This window comes from Crinia signifera, chromosome 5, assembly GCF_055691185.1.
Source record: "Crinia signifera chromosome 5, ASM5569118v1, whole genome shotgun sequence".
NCBI lineage: Eukaryota > Metazoa > Chordata > Amphibia > Anura > Myobatrachidae > Crinia > Crinia signifera.
The window spans coordinates 44,996,917-45,018,576 of NC_139221.1; the positions used below are offsets into that span (position 1 = coordinate 44,996,917).

General features: G+C 43.4%; 1 protein-coding gene across 1 annotated transcript in view; it reads right to left on the reverse strand.

Moving 5' to 3' along the window:
• Nucleotides 1–371: 371 nt before the first annotated feature.
• Nucleotides 372–21,660, reverse strand: part of SDR16C5 (short chain dehydrogenase/reductase family 16C member 5) — a 28,659-nt gene continuing 7,370 nt past the window's right edge. The window contains exons 3-7 of the mRNA XM_083187124.1: nt 14,389–14,520; nt 9,846–9,945; nt 6,473–6,617; nt 3,431–3,556; nt 372–2,125 (exon numbers count right to left, since the gene is read on the reverse strand). Of these exons, the coding sequence (XP_083043250.1) occupies nt 2,032–2,125; nt 3,431–3,556; nt 6,473–6,617; nt 9,846–9,945; nt 14,389–14,520 (597 nt within the window). The 3' untranslated portion in view covers nt 372–2,031. The remainder of the gene's footprint in view (nt 2,126–3,430; nt 3,557–6,472; nt 6,618–9,845; nt 9,946–14,388; nt 14,521–21,660) is intronic.

The following is a 21,660-nucleotide window of genomic DNA, read 5'->3' on the forward strand; positions in this document are numbered from 1 at the left end:
TGTGCTCGCGCCATGTGCCATTATCATGCTGCTGTGTTATGGCCGGAACACGGGGCAGCGGGTAGGTGCTAAGTGGAGGAGAGGCTGCTCAGTATGCTGATATCTTTATATTGCATGATGTTAATTTTAAACACATATATCTGAAAAAATGGGCAGCATACATTCGAAAAGGGGGCGTGACCGCCTCTAGTCATGGCCACGCCCCTTTCCGTATGTGTACCGATTTCTGCCCTTCAAATGTTGGAGGGTATGTATCCAATGAGCAGAGAGGCTTCGGAACACCCCTCATAACAGCATTGGATCGGCGACCCAGCAGCCACATATAGTCACCCGCGCAAAGGGAAGACATAATAGCAATACATAATCCTACATATAGGAATACATAATAGAAAATTTTAATCAGTTTAGTGCTAACGAAGTACAAAAACACATGTGAGATTACAGGTTTAAGTATTAGAATGTAAATAGGGTAAACGTGCTTTCTTGCAGATCTGGTACACGCTATACTCTTATTAGGTGAAGCCAATATTATACAAGAAAAAAAAATATTCTGGAATGTATTTAGTAAGTATAAAGATTGAACCAACTGTTAAAGCCTATACAAATAAGCAGGAATAAATGCAATGCTTCTAGACAATGCAAGCAATTGCTTAACTTAAAATAGCAGTCAAATAGAAAACTTCTGCAATATATTATGTTATTATATTTTTCATCTCATACATTTCCAGTCATTACTGCAATTTACACAATTTAAGATTCAAGTTCCACCAAAGTTGCACATTGTATACTGCAGAGGTATCTGCATACATCTATCCTCCTTTCACCATAAACAGCCGGTCTATGGCATCTTTTTTCCATTAAAATATGTCTTATTCGCCAGGCAGAGTGAACTGGACACACAAGCAGTAACTGCTGATTAGAATGATTTGCATCATGCCTGTATTCTATGTGCCACTGTATATGTAATGCTTCATTTGTGTTTTCATGAAAAACACTGTAAAGTTCCATTTCTTATGTAGATAAGAATATCTAATTATATATATATATATATATATATATATATATATATATATATATATATATATATATATATATATATATATATATATATATATATATATATATATATATATATATATATATATATATATACATACATACATACATACAGAATAGAGGCATGCTGCATATCAATTTAAATCAGCAGACTTATTTTAACAGAACAAGCTGCATGAAAGATGCCCCGGCTCTACATAGTCACATGACGCTCATTTGTTTTGTCTAATGTGTTTGCAAGCAGGATAGATGTATGTTGAAACATCTGTAGTTAAAACTTATTTACTTGACAAATAACAATAATCTGGATAACTGTAAAGCTGGCCATACATCAGAAAGATCGATCTTAAGATCGATTGCGCTCATGATTGTGTACGATTTCCCTTGAAATCCCGGCAGTCCTTGGTGGTTTTTGGACACACAATCTGCATACAATCAGTCATACAATCCATCTGCAGCATGATTGTGTATACAAGATGTGCACACAATCTGCATACAATCCATCATACAATCAGTCATACAATCCATCTGCTGATTGATTGTATGATTGTGTACATAAGATGTGCACACAATCTGCATACAATCCATCTTACAATCAATTGAGATTGTATGATTGGGTACAATATCTTTCTGATGTATGGCCACCTTAAAGCAACTGAAATGTATGTGGGTATAATTTTTATACATCAATTAGAAAAATACGTAGACATAGTTAAAAAACACCTTTATATATTTAAACCTATATTTACTAATTATGACAGATCATTCGGTTGTTTTGATACTGGTACTTGTTACAGTAGTTTTTGATATCGTTACTGCAATCTATCTGGCACACAAATCTCTTTATAAAGCGATCTTCTTTGAAAATGTTGTGACTCATTTTTAGTGTTTGAGGTGTGTTTTTATGTACTTTTATTGCTGAAATAGGTAGTACATTCGCTGGTCATTTAATTCCGATCTCTGGACAGCTTATGCTTATTCCTTTTTGATACGGCCTTTGAAATGGTCCATGAAATGGAAAGCGCCAAAGTAATCTCCCAGAACAAATCCCAGTTTTGCAGAAATAATGCTAAATGAGGAAGAGAGAGAGCGAGAGAGAGAAACATTTTATAATAATTTATAAAACACACAACTAGGTCAGGAAGAAAGGAGTTGAACAAATTCCCACGAGGGAGCCAAACGTCATAAAACTGTGTATAAGTGTATTATGTCTTCATATGATTAGTGGCAAGCATGGCACCAAATGTCACTGGTGAGGACGGTAAAGGAAATATTCCACTCCAACACAGTGGGCCGGAGTTAGTATTGTATTCAAACCTGATGGTTTGGGGTCTACAACACCATTCACAGGTCCTTCTTCCTTAGTACCTCATGTTGTGGCATTTCGGGCTGACCAGATCAGATAGAGTAAGCTTTGGGTGCCTGACTGCTACCCTCGTGATTGATGGTCACGATGGGGACCCTTCCTGCTGCATTTCCATTTTATTGTTACAGTATTGCACAGCCCCTTCCCTGCGGTTGTGCAATACCTTACACTTAAGGATCAGGTCCATTGTATGGTGATGAAACACCTGCTCATTCCAGATCTAGATTTATAGATTTGTAGGGATACATTTATCAAGCAGTGAAAAATAGTGCACCAGTGCAGCAGTCATTTTATAGATAAATACCACTTCAAAGCGGATTAGTATCTAGGGCACATGTCTTCAACCTGTGGCCCTCCAGATGTTGTAGAACTACATTTCCCAGCATGCCCTGACAGTTTTGGCATGCTCCTATAGGAAAAAATGTGGCAATGCATGTTGGAACATGTAGTTTCACAACATCTGGAGGGCCACAGGTTGAAGACCCATGATCTAGGGGGAACATCTCCACTCTTTTCACTGCTTGATACATACAATCATATGTCTCAGTTGGCAGAACGTTTGTCATCCGCATGGAAAATTATCTCATGTGACCTGGCGTGCCTGCAGCAATAATGCAGGAATATGCATCTGTATGGAACCCGCAGCTTCCAGCTTGCCCGATTTCTCTGCACTATTTCATAATACTGCCCTGTGATGTGTAACCCTGTTCTGATTTACATAAACCCCGCACAGAACCCAAGGCCAGCACACGCCTCCTCTGCAAGCATGACACTGATCAGACTGCCATGCTGTAAACATTCCCATGATTTGATTGGCTTAACGTGGAAAGGAGACAAAGATTTAGACTATTAAATGTCCTCAGACCATTGGCAAATGCAGTTAAAAAAAAATAAAAAAAATAGTGGCTGGTACCAACCTTACCCTCACTTAGAAGTGGGGGAGAAAGATAAATGTACCAGAATTGGAATACAACCGGATGAAAAAAAAAGAAAAAAGGGGGGACTCACTTTTTGAAACCAAAAATGAGGTACAGGCTGCGAGGCATCACTAGGTACACTTGTTCTTTTAAGATCGCATCCACAATCTTCTTACTAGCATAATCTGGCTCTAAAATTGGCATGAACCGAGGCCACCTGCAACATAAAACACATGATCAGAAAGGAGGAAGAGAGACGTACTTGATAATAATCTATTATTGTTTATGTATACATTGGATTCTACACTATAATGTATCCTACAGCACTTAGCAACAGGCAACACAGTAATTCAACAAAACAGATTGGCAGAGAGAAGTAGATCACCAACCCAAGCCTTCAATATGCATTTTTGAATCACGGCACCCAAGAGTACCCACATTGTTTTCATGGGACCACTAGGCCAAATGTTTTTTATTAAGAAAATTTTAAAAAATATGAAAATTGAGCCTATTGTGTTTATATGTCACCCTGCACAGTCTATTTCTACTATATCATAACAAGGGCCAATGCATTGCATGGCTCCCGCAATCCCCGCCCCTCCCTCCCTGCCAATGCTGGCACCCCACCAGCCGCCGATATCAAAATCTATATCGGTGGCCTCCAATGGCACGGTGTGTACATGCAGAAACAGAATGTATCCTGTCCCTAACGCCATAGCTGACCTTTAAGGTCCATACACACTGGGCGACTATGCCCAGCGTGTATGGACAGTGATGATGTCAATCATCGCTGCGGGGAAAGCCGCTCAGTGCATACACACTGAGCAGCTTTCCCCCTGCCCGGCGCCGATGGAGGGGGGGAGGACAGCGTTGCATAGCGCAGCCGCCCTCAAAGCCGCTCATCTGCTGGTATAACCAGTAGATGAGCGGCTTTCCCGGCGATGATATGGAAGCACGCAGCAGCGCTCACCGCCGGGGCACACACACTGGGTGACTTTGAGCTGAAAGTCGCTCAAAACACCCAGTTTGAGCGGCTTTCAGCCTCAAAATCGCCAAGTGTGTATGCCCCAGCAATGAGCGGTGCTGCGCGCTCCCGCGTCATCGCCAGGATAGCCGCTCATCTGCTGGTTATACCAGCAGATGAGCGGCTTTCAGGACGGCTTTGCATAGCGCTGTGCTATGCAAAACCGTCCTCCCCCCTCCGTCGGCGCCTGGCAGGGGGGAAAGTCGCTCAGTGTGTATGCACATGATTGGCATCATCGCTGTCCATACACTCTGGGCATAGTCGCCCAGTGTGTATGGACCTTAAAGGTCAGCTATGGCGTTAGTAGAAATAGACAGCACAGGCTCTCTCTACCTCAGTTCCGAGGTCACGGGGCTGTGCATCGGAATCGGATGCTGCTAAACACTGTGCAATTTAAACTAACCTATAGAGTCAAATCGATAAACAAAATTGCACCCTTTGTTCACATACATTATATTGGAAGCCACAAACATCAGTTTTGTCTATTACCGGGGTCCTCAAACTATTTTGCTCTGGGATCCCATCAGACAATAAAAATAATGACAGGACCCCAGCAAGTTACTGCAGAAGGTCATCACATCACATGTGTAGTCAGCAGACAGCACATACATGGCAGCATTGTGGAGGCACAGAGTGATGGGAGGAGTCAAATATACCATAACATCACATGTGTAGTCAGCAGACAGCACATACATGGCAGCATTGTGGAGGCACAGAGTGATGGGAGGAGTCTAATATACCATAACCCATCACATCACATGTGTAGTCAGCAGACAGCACATACATGGCAGAATTGTGGAGGCACAGAGTGATGGGAGGAGTCTAATATACCATAACCCATCACATCACATGTGTAGTCAGCAGACAGCACATACATGGCAGCATTGTGGAGGCACAGAGTGATGTGAGGAGTCTAAAATAACAGACAATAACAGACAATTCAACAGAGTTTTCAGACTCCTTGAATCACTGCCTGAGAGTAGAAAAGGCATCAGCCTGATGGTCAGCAACATGGAGTCGCGACCCCATGCTGAGAAGGTTGGGAACCACATTGGGGTCAGGACCCACAGTTTGAGAACCGCTAGTCTATTATATGGACCAAAAATGATTTAATATGATCCTGGACTACCTCAGGGCACCGCTGCAATTGTCCCAAGGCAAAATTTATGGAAAACCGTAGTGTGTACAGCACTAGTCTGGAGGGCCGGTTCTCCAGATACCCCAATCTGAGAATCGCCACCAGAAACTTATCCACCACCTCCCATACAGTCCCTTACCCACACGCCACACTCACCTGTCCCTCTGACGTTCAGGGTGAGAGCAGCTCACTGGGCCCTGTCCCGGCTCCTGCTGCCTCCCTCAGTCTCCCAGCTGATACTGCCACCTCTCGCCGATGTGCTCACCCGTTCCTGCGCCGGCCGGATGAGCATCAATCAGTGGCCAATTCCAACGTCCGGATTTGACCGCTGCATTGAATAATGGATGACTGATCCATCCCGTCATAATAATTTCGGAATGGATCTGGCATCCATTGTACATAAGGTTTGTGGTTGTGCCGTCAGCAGACTTTCAGATCTCAAATAGGTGTCTATTGGGAATATTAATGTCCATTTATATAGTATGTCTTTTGTGGGGTGATTTGGATTGGAGGGTGTGTCTCCAGAATTATTGTGCTTGGGCTGCTTAAGAACATACCCAATATAACACTCACTTTAGCACTTCATAGTACTCTTTGGGTTTTATTTACTAAAATGGGAGTGCTATTGAAAATCAGATGTTGCCCATAGCAACCAATTACAATCCCATTCTTATTTATTTAGCAACTTCTAGAAGATAATAGCTATAATCTGATCATTTGTGCATTAGCTTGTTTTTTTTTTTTTTTTTATGAAAACAGGAGTCTTTCCCTTCTTACCTGTAACCCCAATCTATTAGAGAACACTAAAATAGTAGGAATATTTGTGCAACATCGGGACCTTAATATGTCCATAATCAACTTCATTTTAAAGTTTCGAAACTTAAATGACCATCAGTTTACATTGATGCTGTACATGGAATAAATGTCAAGACACACACCAATTAATGGTGTCTTGAACAATTAGTACTCACTTTGATAAACATCCATCGAACATTCCAGTGTTTATGAAATAGGGACAAACAATTGTGGTCTTCACTCCGGTTTTCCCCAGAGCCAACATTTCCAGGCCCACCGATTCAGCAAAGCCAATAGCTGCAAACTTACTAGCACAATAATCTGCAAGAGAAAGACAAATCATCCATGTTTATCTAGTCATTTGGCTAAAGTCAGACTGAATAAACCAACAATGAGGTATATTTAATGCCGCCGACATGCCCGACTGTGAGCTTAGTCAGCGAGCAGTGCCGATAGCTCGCCGTCAGAATATTCAACTCCTTCCACTTCATTCGCTTTTTTAGAGGCATTTAAAGAAAAAAAAACACACAAACTTTGTTCTGGTTGTGTGGCTGATGTACTTTAGCACTGACATCACGTTGCATGATAAGATATTAGTCGTTACAGCATTAAAGGTCATTATTTTAGTAATATAAGATACATAGTGATACAATCAACTGATAATGAGTTCCAAGCACAATTGTATGTGCTTTTCGGAAACCTAGAGAAACTTGGCTATAGAATAGACTTGTTTTAGGTCTCTGCACAGGTAAACGTTATTCTCTCACTTGTGGGCATTTCACAAAACATCCAGCAGAAATCTCTGTGAAGCAATAGTATTATTCTTCGGTTTATCCCCATTTTTTGGCATTTAGTCAATTTGAAGTGCAGATCTTAACAATGCATCGAATAGTACTTAATTTCATATGAGTGCCGGATGATGCTCTGACAGTCGAGATTCCAACAGTCATTAGTCAGACATCGGAATCCAGACAGTTAAATGACCTACAGTCGGGATCAAGACTGACAGGGGCTAGTCTCCCTTGTGGGGGTCCATGACCCCCATAGGAGGTAGTATAGAACCTGTGGTGAGTGCAGTAAGCCACCGTGTTCGCAAGGGGCTTCACAACACTCTCCCCCCTGTCCGATTCCAACTGTCTGAGTGTCATACAGCACCCATTTCATTCAATGGAGTCAATCCTATTCCACGCAATGCACTCGCAGGTCACACTTTATGGTTACAGAGATTCACATAACAGTGTTAGCTGCCCCATAAGGTTCCGGACACTTGTGTTAACTGGGGCTGATTTCAGTCACCGAAGGGTGTGCATTCAGGTGCTGGTGTTAAAATGCTGCACCAAAGGCACATCGTACCCTATAGCATGGAATAGGACTGACCACAATTAATAAGCACATAAAATAGTAATGGGCCTTTATTGAATGGAACAACCACAGGACTCTGCACTGCCTTGTAATTATTTTGTTGGTCCCTATCCAATAGAATAAAGTTCTTCATATGTTTTCTAACAAAGGGCCTAGTTATAATCTGTAACCTTGCCAGACTGTGGGCACTAAGCTTCAAAAGTGATCAAATGGAGAGTGATAAACAACCAACCAACCAGTCGGCTCCTGTCAGACATTTTTCAAACACAGTCTGTGACGTGTCAGGCAGGAGCTAATTGGATGGCTGTTTATCACTCTCCATTTCATCACTTTTGAAGCTTTTGAAGTGCATCTACAGGGTCAGCGCCACCACTAGGCAGCCTTAGGCATTTGCCTAGGGCCCCGGCCAGTGGAGAACGGCCACTTGGGAGCAGTCCGTGGCGGTGGCCGCAAGCAGCGGCCAGATCGTGGCAGTGATCATTCAACACTATGCTAACCAGCCAGCCAGGTAAGGGCCCGGTTCCCATCTCCGCTCCGTCCTGTGTGCGCAGAGCCCTGCTCTCTCTCCTCCCCATCTGCTGCTCCCCCCCCGTGGAGCGAGACGCTACTCCCTCCCCCCCTCTCAGAAGGTGAGCTCCGGGGCACCCCCCCCTCCCCCCCCCCCCGCCTGGGCCGCTCCGGTGCCATGCACCGGCCCTGCCTATCTATCTCTTGGTTACCTCCTAATTAGGATAGATTAACACTTCCTGATGGTGCTTTAACCTCAGAAACTATATGAAGGAATTATTGATGGAAGGATTACAAATATAATATACAGCACATGTATGGGAAAAAAAGGCATGTTGTGACTCTCCTATAAATCATGGTAATAGATCTACACTACAAAGACAGACAGTCAATAGGTCAACCCCCAAATGGTTGACAGGGTCATAAGATTGGAGAAAAGGAATAGTAGTGCTAAAACACCAATGGGGAAATACAATATATGACATTTAATATAGTAAAATAGTGATAAACATAAAACACATTGCACCACTAACTGAAGCAAAGGAAAGTCACTGTCAGATGTGTATAATGATCCGTTGCTATATACAGGTATATTGCCAAGAAATGAATACCCACATCTAAGTAATGATGTGGATCCTGATATAAAAGTGTAGTCCCCCCCCCCCCCTTTTTTTTTGGTATAGTTACCATATAAGTACTGACTTTTTAGGAAGCATAGCACCGAAGGTCCCTGCAAAAAAAACAGGGCTTCAATACACGGTGCAGATGTAAAGACGGTGATTGGTGGAATACTGGCAGCTGGTTTGGATCTTCTGAACTGTGAGGTTGTGTGCTGTAAACTGTCTTGACAAAGGCCCTCTAGTGGCCAAAACGTCAACTACAACTTGAAAAAGTAAGCTGTAATTTACCTATGAAAGTACCATTAAAGATACATTGATTTTATTGAGGGGTTCTCCTCGTGAATATAAAAGATCTACACCTGTGCTAGAATTGGAACTAGGGTAGCCAATCCCGGGATCTGGGGGATCGCGGGATTTGGCCACAAAATGTGCGGGATTTCGGGACTACGCATGTGCTGTCTAATGCCGGTCAGCATCTGAATACCCTCTCAGATGCTGCCCAGCTGCTACCGACCCGGTGTTCGGCCTGCACAGCGTGACAGTAAGAGGTCACGCCGTTACACTCTGCCCGCAAGCTCTGCTGCTGCTCCCGACCTGGCGTGCACAACGCTGCTCTCCTACCCAGGCACCCAGTCATCACTGCTGTCCACCCCGCTCTCAAAATTTATATTATATACCTTGGTTCTCATAAGCAGCATTGGGGGGGGGGTACAGTATATTCTTCTACGAAAAAAAAAAGAGATGATGTTGCCCATAGAAATTCTATTGTCTCTCTATTACATCCTAGAAATAGCCAGAATCTGATTGGTTGGGCAGAATCCTTAGCAGCTTTACTAAATACATCCCTTGATGTCCAGCCCATGCTTAGTAGTGGGATACAAAACTTATCATAGGCATACTGACTTATCCATGTATTGTTTTCTCGTTGTGCAGGGTTTGTGAATTATTTGAAAGATTCTTCGAAAATGGTTTGGTATTAAAATGAAGGATCTCTACTTCCGGTTCTAAATTCTCCTAGTTCCACAATTCTGTACAAGGTTTTAATAAGTAAAGTCTTCACCTGCTAGTCCATTTACTCCAATAAGCCCAGCAGAACTGGCAATGCTCACCAGATGCCCGTGATTGGAGGCCATCATAGCAGGAAGGAAAGCTTTATAGGTCTAGAAGAAAAGAAATATACACTGGTCATAAAAGGTTTATCCTGCTATAAGATGTGTCCTTGAGCCAAGTGCTTTCTATAGTTACAAAACTGCATTCATACACATACACATCTAATCATGCCTCCCGAGTATGGTTACAAATATTAAATTATTATTGCACAATTTGGGGGGGGGGGGTATTCCATCCCGGGTCCCGACTGACGGTATATCCCGACAGTGGTGGTGTATTTCAATGGGGTTTTCACTGGGATTCGCCGAGAGTGTATTCAATGCTAGGATAGAGACTTGCTTTCAGCATGATTTTCGCCATGATTCACCGTTTTGCATTCGACATCTTTTTAAGGTGAACTGGAATGTGATCTTTAAAAAAATAAATAATAATAATAATTATAATTTTTTTTTGGTGTAAAAAAAAATAAAAACAATCAGTACTTTTATTATGTGAAGGGGCATGCTATTTTTCTTAATGTGCTTGCAGCACATGAATATACATATATTAAGGGGGTTATTCAATGTGAGGGTCACGCCAGTCGAGCTTGCGTGACCCAGTCCCGTTCTCGGTCAGCTCGACCGAGAACATGCAGGCGGGTTTCAATGTCCCGCCTGCCGGGGAGCGAGAAGGGGGCGTGGCCACAAGTTGCGGCCTGGAAGAGGCGAGCTGCAGCCGGCAGCTCGTCACTTCCTGGCCGTTCTCGGCAGAAGCTCGTCACTTCCTGCTGCCTGTGTTCCCGGGAGCCCTCCTTCTCCCCCACATATTCTGGGGCAGGCAGGAAAGCTTCCATCTCCCTGCCTGCCGCCATCCCCCGGCTCCCTGCGGCGGTTAAAAATTGCCCTCAGGGGCAGCGAGCCCCTGAGGCATTGAATAGGGTGAGAGGGAGGGCTGGCAGCAAATGCTCCAGCCCTCCGGAACCCTGTGAATGTGCAGCGAATGCTTAACAGGATTCACTGCACATAGCCATATTTCACATTGAATACCTGCCAAAGGGTTAAACATTTCTCTTCAGAACATATTAAAGGGAATCTCCATGCAAAATGCACATTTTACTGTTCCCTGCATAATGAGCAGCAATCTAAAAAAACAAAAATGTACCTTTCTCCACTAGCATCCAGGTTTTTCTTTGTAATAGTGAGTCTAATGATTGACAGGTCACTGGTACTATACAGGTGCACTTGCTCAATAACAGGTTCCAAAAACGTGGTCCTCAAGGCACCCCAACAGTCCAGGTTTTAATTACAACCATCAATAATCTAGCATTGCGGATTATCGGTAGCAGCAGTGGCATCCAGATCTACACCACCACAACATGGCAAAATGCCACAACCCGTTTGTGTAGAGATTGTGGAGCTAAATGGCACAATTTCCCACGTTTTACCTCCTCAACCTGCCCGCTTCATGAAGGAGTGGGTGGGATCCTTGAGATCTGCCTACTCTTCTGGGGGGTGCAGTGGGTACCTGAAAAATCAGAAGTCCTCTGCAACTTCCAGGAAGGTAGACAACTATGACTATGGACTCATGTGTAGTCCATAGAGTCCTACAATAAAGGCAAAAATGACCGTTGTAATTGAATATTCCTGGACATGACTCCAAATCTAATTGAAGCTACAAGGATAATTGAATGCAGCCTTTATAGTAAAAAAAAATGCATTATGGGTGGTCGAAGTTTTAAAGCAGAGACATTTAAAAATTGTAATTTGACTTAATCTAATATTTGTAAAACCTGGTCTTGGCCCTTGACATTACATACCATTAGTTACTGCTGTATAGTAGAATGATCAGTGCAAATAATGAACGTGTAACAAAAGAATGGGTGCTCAAAATAAAATGGAATTCATTAGCTAAAAGCATAGCAACCAATAACATTTGTCTATCATTTCTCTATTGCAGCCCAGAAAATGATAGACCAAACCTGCTAAGGGCAACATTACCTCTTTTTTATTTTTAGAACCTTTAGTAAATGTATCACTCAGACTTTTTTTTACATTGACTAGAGCAGGGGTGGCCAAATCGGTCCGAGATCTACCAACGGTCCACATTTTTCAAATCACCTACCTGGCACACAGCTGTAATTATTACTAACTGTCACATTTTCAAATGTGCTGCATACATTTCTAATATACAGTCAGGTCCATAAATATTGGGACATCAACACAATTCTCATATTTTTGGATCTATACACCACAACGGTTTTGAAATGAACCAAACAAGATGTGCTTTAACTGCAGACTTTCAACTTCAATTTGAGGGTATTTACATCCAAATCAGGTGAACAGTGTAGGAATTACAACACTTTTCTATAGGTGCTGCCCACTGTTTCAGGGACCAAAAGTAATGGGTACAAATTAAACAATTCTAAATCAAACTTTCACTTTTTAATACTTTGTTGGCAAATCCTTTGTAGTCAATTACAGCCTGAAGTGTGGAATGCACACACATCACCAGAAGCTGGGTTTCATCCCTGGTGATGCTCTGCCAGGCTACTGCAAATGTCTTCAGTTCCTGCTTGTTCTTGGGGCATTTTCCCTGGTTTTGTCTTCAAGCAAGTGAAATGCATGCTCAATGGGATTCAGGTCAGGTGGCGGACTTGGCCATTGCATAATATTCCACTTATTTCCCCTAAAAACCTCTTTGGTTGCTTTTGCATTATGCTTCGCGTCATTTCAATGTAGATTGTAAGCTTGCAGCAGAGCCCTCCTATCTCTATGTCTGTCTATTTTACCCAGTTTGTTCTTTCAGTGTTGTCATCAGTTGTATAGCGCAACGGAATCTGCTGCGCTGTATAAGAAACTGTAAAGAACTAAATAAAATAAATTGTCCATCTGCACTGTGAAGCGCTGTCCAATGTGTTCTGAAGCATTTGACTGAATATGAGCAGATAATATTGCCCAAAACACTTCAGAATTCATCCTGCGGCTTTTATCAGCAGTCACATTATCAATCAATACAAGGGAACCAGTTCCATTGGCAGCCATAGATGCCTACGCCATGACACTACCACCACCATGCTTTACTGATGAGGTGGTATGTTTTGGATCATGAGCAGTTACTTTCCTTCTCCATACTCTTCTCTTCCCAGCACTCTGGTACAAGTTGATCTTTGTCTCATCTGTCCATAGGATGTTTTTAGATGTTGTTTGGCAAAAATCTAATCTGGTCTTTCTGTTTGAGGCTCACCAATGATTTACATCTTGTGGTGAACCCTCTCTATTAACTCTTGTAATGTATTCTCTTGATTGTTGACTGACACATATACACCTACTTCCTGAGGAGTGTTCTTGATCTGGCCAACTGTTGTGAAGGAGTTTTCTCCACCAGGGACGTAAACAGTTTATTTCCGTGGTCTTCCCGGTCTTTTGGTGTTGCTGAGCTTTCCGGTGCATTCTTTCTTTTGAAGAATGTTCCAAACAGTTGATTTGCCACACCTAATGTTTTTCATATATCTCTGATGGGTTTGGTTTTGATTTTTCAGCCTAATGATGGCTTGCTTCACTGATAGTGACAGCTCTTTGGATCTCATATTGAGAGTCAACAGCAATAGATTCCAAATGCAAATGTAACACCTCGAATCAACTACAGACCTTTTACCTGCTTAACCGATGATGAAATAACAAGGGAAAATCCCACACCTGTCCATGAAATAGCTTCTGAGTCATTTGACCCATTACTTTTGGTCTCTTAAAAAGTTGGAGGCACATATAGAAACCGTTTTAATTCCTACAACGGTCACCTGTTTTGGATGCACAGTAAATAACCTCAAATTAAAGTACATCTTATTTGGTTCATTTTAAATCCAATATGGTGGTGTATAGAGCCCCAAATATGATAATTGTGTCAATGTCCCAATATTTATGGTCCCTGCTGTATATCCACAGGTTGCCTAAAAAACAAACTGTTGGTAAATCTTGAGGACAGGTTTGACCACTCCTGGACTAGAGGTTTTCTGCTCCACCACACGATAGGGCCCGCCTTGCCTTCATTTATCTACTCTCTGAAAATCTACTCTCACTTTTGCACCCACACTGCAGTGCTAATCTCCATGTCGAACCATCTCCTCTGGTCTCAGCTATGCTCTTTCTCTACTGGATTCCAATAGTACAGGACCCTCCCTAAACTTTTATTTCACATCAAAGACTGCACTTGTGCTAAGGTTATGGCGTTTACTTTGACCTAGGAGATGTTAGGTTAGAACTCACCTAAAAAAAGGAGGACAAGGACCTCTTATTGGGGTACGAGATAGAAGCTCTTTTAGGAGCTCTCCTATCCAGGTATTATTACCAGGAAGGTAAAGGTCTTTTAAAAACCAAATGAAATAGATTTAAATTTGAGCATTGACTAAAGAAAATAAAATTATTTTAATGATTTCTGATATAAAAGTAAAGTAAACAAAAAAACAGTAAGTTAAATAGATGCAGATTATAAATATTGCAGGACCGAAACAGGATTACCCAGAAATGTGCCATTGTGTTCACTTGCATGGTCTTCTCCACAAGAGCATCAGGTGAGTCTATGAATTTTTTTCCAGTCACAATTCCCGCATTGTTAATTAGGATGGTAATATCCCCGACTTCTTTTTTTACCTGGGGGAGAGAAGATATTAAAGTTAAAAAAAAAAAAAAAATCATCAACATATAGTTTTTACATATTTGTACATTTAACCTAATGGTCCAATCCTGGTCCTCAAGTACACACACACACAAGTGCCCATTTTCCAGGTCATCCGGCAGGTGCGCTCATTATTCAGACACATTTAAAAAAAATTACACTGGTGGAGCGAATTATTTCACTTTCACTTTCTGCGTGGAGACCTGGAAAAAAAAAGTGCACTGTTGGGGGTCCTTGAGGACCAGGGTTGGGAACCACCGACATAATGTATAGCAGAGATGCATTAACATTTTTTACTTTTCACAAAAGTAGTGGAGCATGAGAAATTTGCGGTCATCATACTGTACTTTCCTCCTTCGGTTCCAAAGATTTGGATAGGGTCTCTCAGTGCCTCTGGTGAAAACACAGATATGAGTCCTGCTGTTAATGCAGCTACCACTAGGTACTAGGGTTCTACCCTGCTCCCCTGCTGGGAGTTGCATGCATGGTCACAGAGAGGCAAAAATGGGCCTTATTAAGATCGACGCAAATAAAAAATCTAAAAGAACTGTTCCGATGTCCAGTACAATGTGCATGGCTGGAACTGGAATTTCACTGGTATTAGTGATGTAACTGCAGGGACTGACTGCATATCCTCATGGGTTACTCATCCAGCTGATGGTCCCATTCTACGTCCTCGGATTCAGCACTGGATGACACATTCATACACGCAAGAGGCGCCTGCTTATAGCAGACACCGCCCGAGGCATTACCATATGAAAACATATGTGTGCTTACACGAGAGAAGCGGCTATGCGTTCTGCAACCACATCTATAATCACTCCCTATGGGCCCGATTCTGGTTCACTCGCAGAAGCAAATTATCTCACGAATGGACAAAACCATGTGCACTGCAGTGGGGCAGATGTAACATGTGCAGAGAGAGTTAGATTTGGGTGGGGTTTGTACTTCAAACTGAGATCTATCTTGCAGTGTAAAAATAAAGCAGCCAGTATTTACCCTGCACAGAATAAAGATAACACCCACATGTAACTCTCTCTGCACATGTTACATCTGCCCCACATGCAGTGTACATGGTTTTGTCCATTAGAGAGAGAATTTGCATTAGTGAGAGAACCAGAATCAGGCCCTATACAGTATGTGGAGTATATGCATTATAAGCAACTCCAAGTCTCTTCTCAGGTTGCCCCGATATCTGAATCCCTTACGGGGTATGGGTCAAATGGTCGACAAAAGGAAGGTCAACATGCATTGGGTCGACGACTGAAGGTAGACATGTGGTTAGGTCGACACAAGCAAGGTTGACAGTCAAAAGGTCGACATGGGGTTTTTCACCTTTTTCTTATCCCGAATGTCGACATGGAGCACTCGCCATGCTTGAGGCACGGTGCCGAGTGGATTCTCCCACCACACTTATAGTGATTTAATAGAAGATCATTGGATTTAACCCAGAGCATTCCAAATGCGGTCCTCGAGGCACCATAATGGTCCAGGTTTAAAGTAGATCCATTCTTGGACACAGGCGACTTAATTAGTACCTCAGCCAAGTTAATTGAACCATCTCTGCTGACCTGCACCTTTAGGGGGGTGCCGGACGGGGTCCCGACAGTCATTTACCCGACGTCGAGATTCCGACTGTTAAAAGACCGACAGACGGGTTCCCGATGGCCACAGGCTATTCTCCCTCGTGGGGGTCCACGACCACCATAGAGGGAGAATAGAATAGGTGGCAAGCGCAGCGAGCCACCGTGCACGCAAGGGGCTTTGTTGCACTCGCCATGCTGTCTGAGTCCGGCCAGTCGGAATCCCGACGTCGGGCTAATGACTGTCGGAACCCTATACCACACCCCCTTTAGGGTGCTTTGTGGAACATGTATGGAAACCTCTGTTTTATCCTTAACGTTCCACGATAAGTGGTAAGAGATGCAATATACAGCATTTCTTTTAACCCCTTCCCGACATTTGACGTATATATACACGTCATGGCCGGGGATGTACTTCCCGACACATGACGTATATATACGTCATGACTTAAAAGTGCCACCGCGTCTACAGACGCGGTGACAGAGGGACGATGTCTGCTGTCCCTGACAGCAGACATCCTCCCTCATTGCCCAGGGGGGGCAGGGTTGCCCCCCCGTCTTGGGCGATCGCTGGGATTGGCTGTCCAAAAGTGAACAGCCAAAACCAGCGTTAAACTGCGTGTAGTGTAAAATTTAGACGCTGCTGCCCCCTAGTGTCCAAAAAAATTAAAGGAGGTTAAAATAATGATTTTTTAATAAAGTATAGATATGGTCTTTGTTAGTTATTAACTATTTTGAGTGGTATGATTATTTGTCTCACAAGCAGAAAATGTAACATTTTGCAAATAGCAAAATGTTTCATTTTTTTACGACATTTTGGTATTTTTCACAAAAAGAAAAAAATTGTATCGACCAAAATTTACCACTAATTTAAAGTACAATGTGTCACGGGAAAACAATCTCAAAATCACTGGGATAAGTAAAAGCAAAAAAAAGTTATCCCCACTTAAGTGATACATGTCAGATTTGAAAAACAGGCCTCTGTCAGGAAGGCAAAAACATGCTGCGGTGGGAAGGGGTTAATCGCATTAATTCTTTCTTCCTTTAAACTCTCAGTATCCATTTTAATTCTCGCTGATAATTTTAATGTAATTTAATAAAGCTGCTTTAGAGCAAGCATGTCCAAACACTGGCCCTCCAGCTGTTGTGAAACTACACATCCCAGCATGCCATGCCATAGTTTTAGCATTTACTTGTAGTTTCAGAACAGCTGGAGGGCCACAATTTATACATGCCTGCTTTAGAGCAACATTGTGCACCTGTCATACCTATTTTCACTTGCTTGAATTACTATGTAGTTTAGGTGTAGAAACGCTGGTTTACTATTCCATATTTATATCATTATCTGGGTCTCTTATAATTAAACGCTTTCTTTTTATGGGATCATTTCGCTTTATAAATAATAAAACTGCAGAGATCTCAGTTACATATATTTGCAAACATGTAGTAAGGCACCAGCCACAACTATTATCCTGTGGCCTCTCAACAATCAATTTGGTTATGTATTCTGTGTGCATGACAAAATGAGGATAAAATTATTATAGAGAAAGCCATCTGTTGCTAAGCAACCCAATCAGCATTGCGCCTAATACTGCAAACAAAGGAACTCTTGCAAACAATGTAAAATTAAAGATGGGCTCTGCCCATCTACCTTATACCCCTTTCACACCAGCCTAAATTCCCAGGTTGGGTCCGGGAACAACCCGCGACTAGCGCTGGTGTGAAAGGTTCCAGGGACAGATTCCAGTGTGAATTTGCCAGCAATTCAACCCTGCTAGGTAGCAGGGTTGCTCCCGGGTCCTTCTCGGACTGGCTGGTGTGAAAGGTGCAGAGACATGTCCCTCCTTCCAGTGTTGCCTCTGCTGATGTCAGCGAATGCTGATTTGCTAGCAGGGCAACTTCCTGTTGTGGTGGACACTCACAGACACGCCCAGAGGCAGCACACAGCGTGCAGGGAGACACTGTGCATGTTCTGTGGCACCACAGACCCCAGAAGTGTGTTTTAACCCCTGAAAGCCTGCAATGTGTGTAATGTCTTGAGGTTTGATATGTGTTTAATGTGCCACGTACTGTACTTGTGTGCCTAGAAATAGGCCAAATTTTATGCTTTGCCTTTTATAGGCCTTTTCATTTGTTTTATACAAGTAAACAAAGGCTGAAACACTACAGGCTGTTTTGGGTCTTAATTATTAAGAATCAATCATCTTAATTTGGGTGTAAAAAAGGCCATTTTCAATGAGAAGTCTCATAGAAATGCAGGGTCATTTCGGGTTCAGTATGAAAGGTACCGACCCGCGTTGTCCTTGCGCCAAAAGCATGTGTGAATGGGTCCCAACCCGGGAATGTCCCTGCTTGTCCCTGGAATTTGATTCCCGGGTTTGTCTCTGCATTTATGGTGTGAAAGGGGTATTACTGGCTTGCCGAAACCCACCCCCCTACCCCCATTGAGAAACCCACTTTATAGTCCCTAGTGGAGCATCTAAATTGTGCATCTATACATTTATTTTTTTCCTTATAGACATTCCATCACATTTTGAGAATATTTTTTTTATTACTGATTTAGATACTGGGCGTATACTTTTTCTTGTGGTGCCAGCATATGTAAATAATAAATTGACCCAACCAGAGTATCAAATGTCTCAAAACATGAATACATCAACCCAATATCATTTTAATTAGCAGTAAATGTTACATGGACAATGAAATGTATTTTTCCCATTTCAGGGCTTGGGGAAAAAAATAAAAAGTTAAAAATTGTTTTACGCAGATCAGTCTTTCTAGGAATGTGTGAGTAGTGCAGTCAACAACATCAAGGAGACAGAAAGATGATGCAGACAATTCAGTAGAGGGTGCCAATTTTTTGTGTTGCTGAGCAGAGCGAAAAGCTGGAGAGCTCTGCCAGGGATCTAAATTGGGTGCTTGTCTGACTATTACACATGTAACAAGCTGCAGTTATGCAAGACACTTGTGGAAAATTATATCAGATAAAGGACGTTGTGAAACAAGTTTTATAAACACAGCTGGTATATACACAGTAAGCAAGGGTATGAGTCGACCAACTGAAGGTCAACATATTTTGGGTCGAAAAGGTTGACATGGGCTGTTCACTTTTGTTTTGTCCTGAATGTCGCCTTATAGGGCCTAATGCTGATTCATTAGCTCGGAAGCAAATTTGCACAGGGGCCGATGTTTGTGTATGTGCAGCAGCATTTCTGCGCATGTGTATATGCTGGGTGCGTGCAGACTCGGCGAGAAGTCTGGTCGCCGAGTGGACGCTCCCAGCCTTGAGAGCAGGGGGGTGGAGAGGAACCCCACGTTCCCATTAAAACGCTGGGCGTACATATTCTAATGCCGTCGTGACGCACATGCAGTGGGCGGACAGCTGACATAGCCCGATGTCAGCTACCCGCCCAATTCCCTGCATTTCTTTGAGTGGTCTGGGCCACCCTTACATATGCGTGCGCCTTCGCCATCATTCGATGGGGAGGTTCCCACCGGCATGCAAATGGATGTTCATGTAAAACATCCGTTCGCAAGCTTTGCGAATAAATTCGGCGTGTGAATGGGTCTTGCGGGCTAACCATTTGCAAGGCGGGGTTTGGGTCATTCGCAAAAGGTGTGTGCAGGTGTCCGAGCGAATGAACCAGAATAAGGCCCATAGCGTGCTGCGCTCGGCACACTATTTTGTTCTCCCCCCACACCCTAGTGGATGGTAGGGCATGAAATACCGCCTGTCGGCTCGAAAAATTAATAACCCCATATTGGCTTAATTCAGGTGTGGATCTAATATTACCTGTGGGGATACAAAATACATTTGTGGAGTGCACGGAGCCCACTATTGGAGTTAATTTCCCATACCTTTAAATCTATTTACCTGGATATATGGACACAAATCTCCTAAGTGAGGTACTGCAGGCTTTTGAGCTGATTAGAACGGTTCAAACATAGCATTAAAGGCCCATACACACTTGATGATTTTCAGCTGAAAATCGACTAGTGTGTATGGGCCAGAGATCCCCGACTAGCGATGATGCGCGCTCCCGTATCATCGCTAGCGAGGTGGGAAGTCTGCTGGTATTACCAGCACATCTAGCGATGATGGCTGTTTTTTTAGCCATCATCGCTAAATGTGTACGGCAGCCGGGCTGAAAGATCACAGACTTTCAGCCCAGCTGACCGCCCGCTCCCTCCCCCTGCTTATACTCACCCCTCCTCGCTCCCACGCTGTCTGGTCACAGGCTGCAGATATGTACGCAGCGCAGCCTCCTCTCCCCCTCCTCCCGGCTACAGTACACAGCAGCACGTCGGAGCGCCCCGCCCCCCCAGCCGAACGCCCCGCCCACAGCCCACTGGCCGCATCCTCCCTGCTCCTCCGCTGACCACCAATGTTAAAGGCAGTGATATATACATTGCTGGCACATGCCAGCAATGTATATATTTCTGCCACCACTGGCCACCAATGATATTTATAATGCAGTAATATATACATTGCTGGCACAGGTCAGCAATGTATATATTACTGGCACCACTGGGCACCAATGTTATTAATAAGCCAGTAATATATACATTGCTGGCACAGGTCAGCAATGTATATATTACTGGCACCACTGGGCACCAATGTTATTAATAATCCATTAATATATACATTGCTGGCACAGACCAGCAATGTATATATTATTGGTGCCACAGGGCACCAATGATTATGTATTAGCAAGTAATATATACATTGCTGGCACAGGCCAGCAATGTATATATTCAGGGACATCTTAATGCAAGGGCTTGATGGGCAGTTGCCCTAAGGCCCCATAATCCTAGGGGCCCAAGTTCCAGTAGCGGACTGTGTCGGGTGGCAGGATGGCATGTGCCCCCCCAGCCAGTACACTATCCGTCACCATCACCGGCCACCCTTACGCTGCCGTCACCCACAATCCGTCACCATCACCCACTGCCCATCACCCTCACGCTGCTGTCACCCACTGCCCGTCACCCTCATCCACCACCCTCATGCTGCTGTCACCCACTATCCATTACTATTACTCACTGCTCGTTACCCTCACACCGATGTCGCCCTTATGCTGCCGTCACCCACTATCCATCGTTATCACCCACTATCCATCGCTATCACCCACTGCCCATCACCCTCATGCTGCTGTCACCCACTATCTGTCACTATCACCCACTGCCCGTCACCCGCATCCACCACCCTTACACTGCTGTCACCCGCTATCCATAACTATCACCCACTGCCGATCACCCAATGGTGTGTGGCATATTGTGTAATGGACATGATGGTGTGAATGAATTTCTCCCTACGTGCACGGCTACAAATAAAATGTTTGCCGTGCACACGGGCGGGATTTTGCCAGCAATCAGTTCTGAATCAGGCACCAAGAACAGGAATGCACTGATTAAAATGGACCCTGCTCCCACCCTTGGAATTCAAACCCAGCCCATTATGTAAAAAGCCTTGTATATGAAAGATTTTCAGCAAAGTCTTTCGCCTCCTGAAAATCTCTCGCTCTTTGAGGAAAA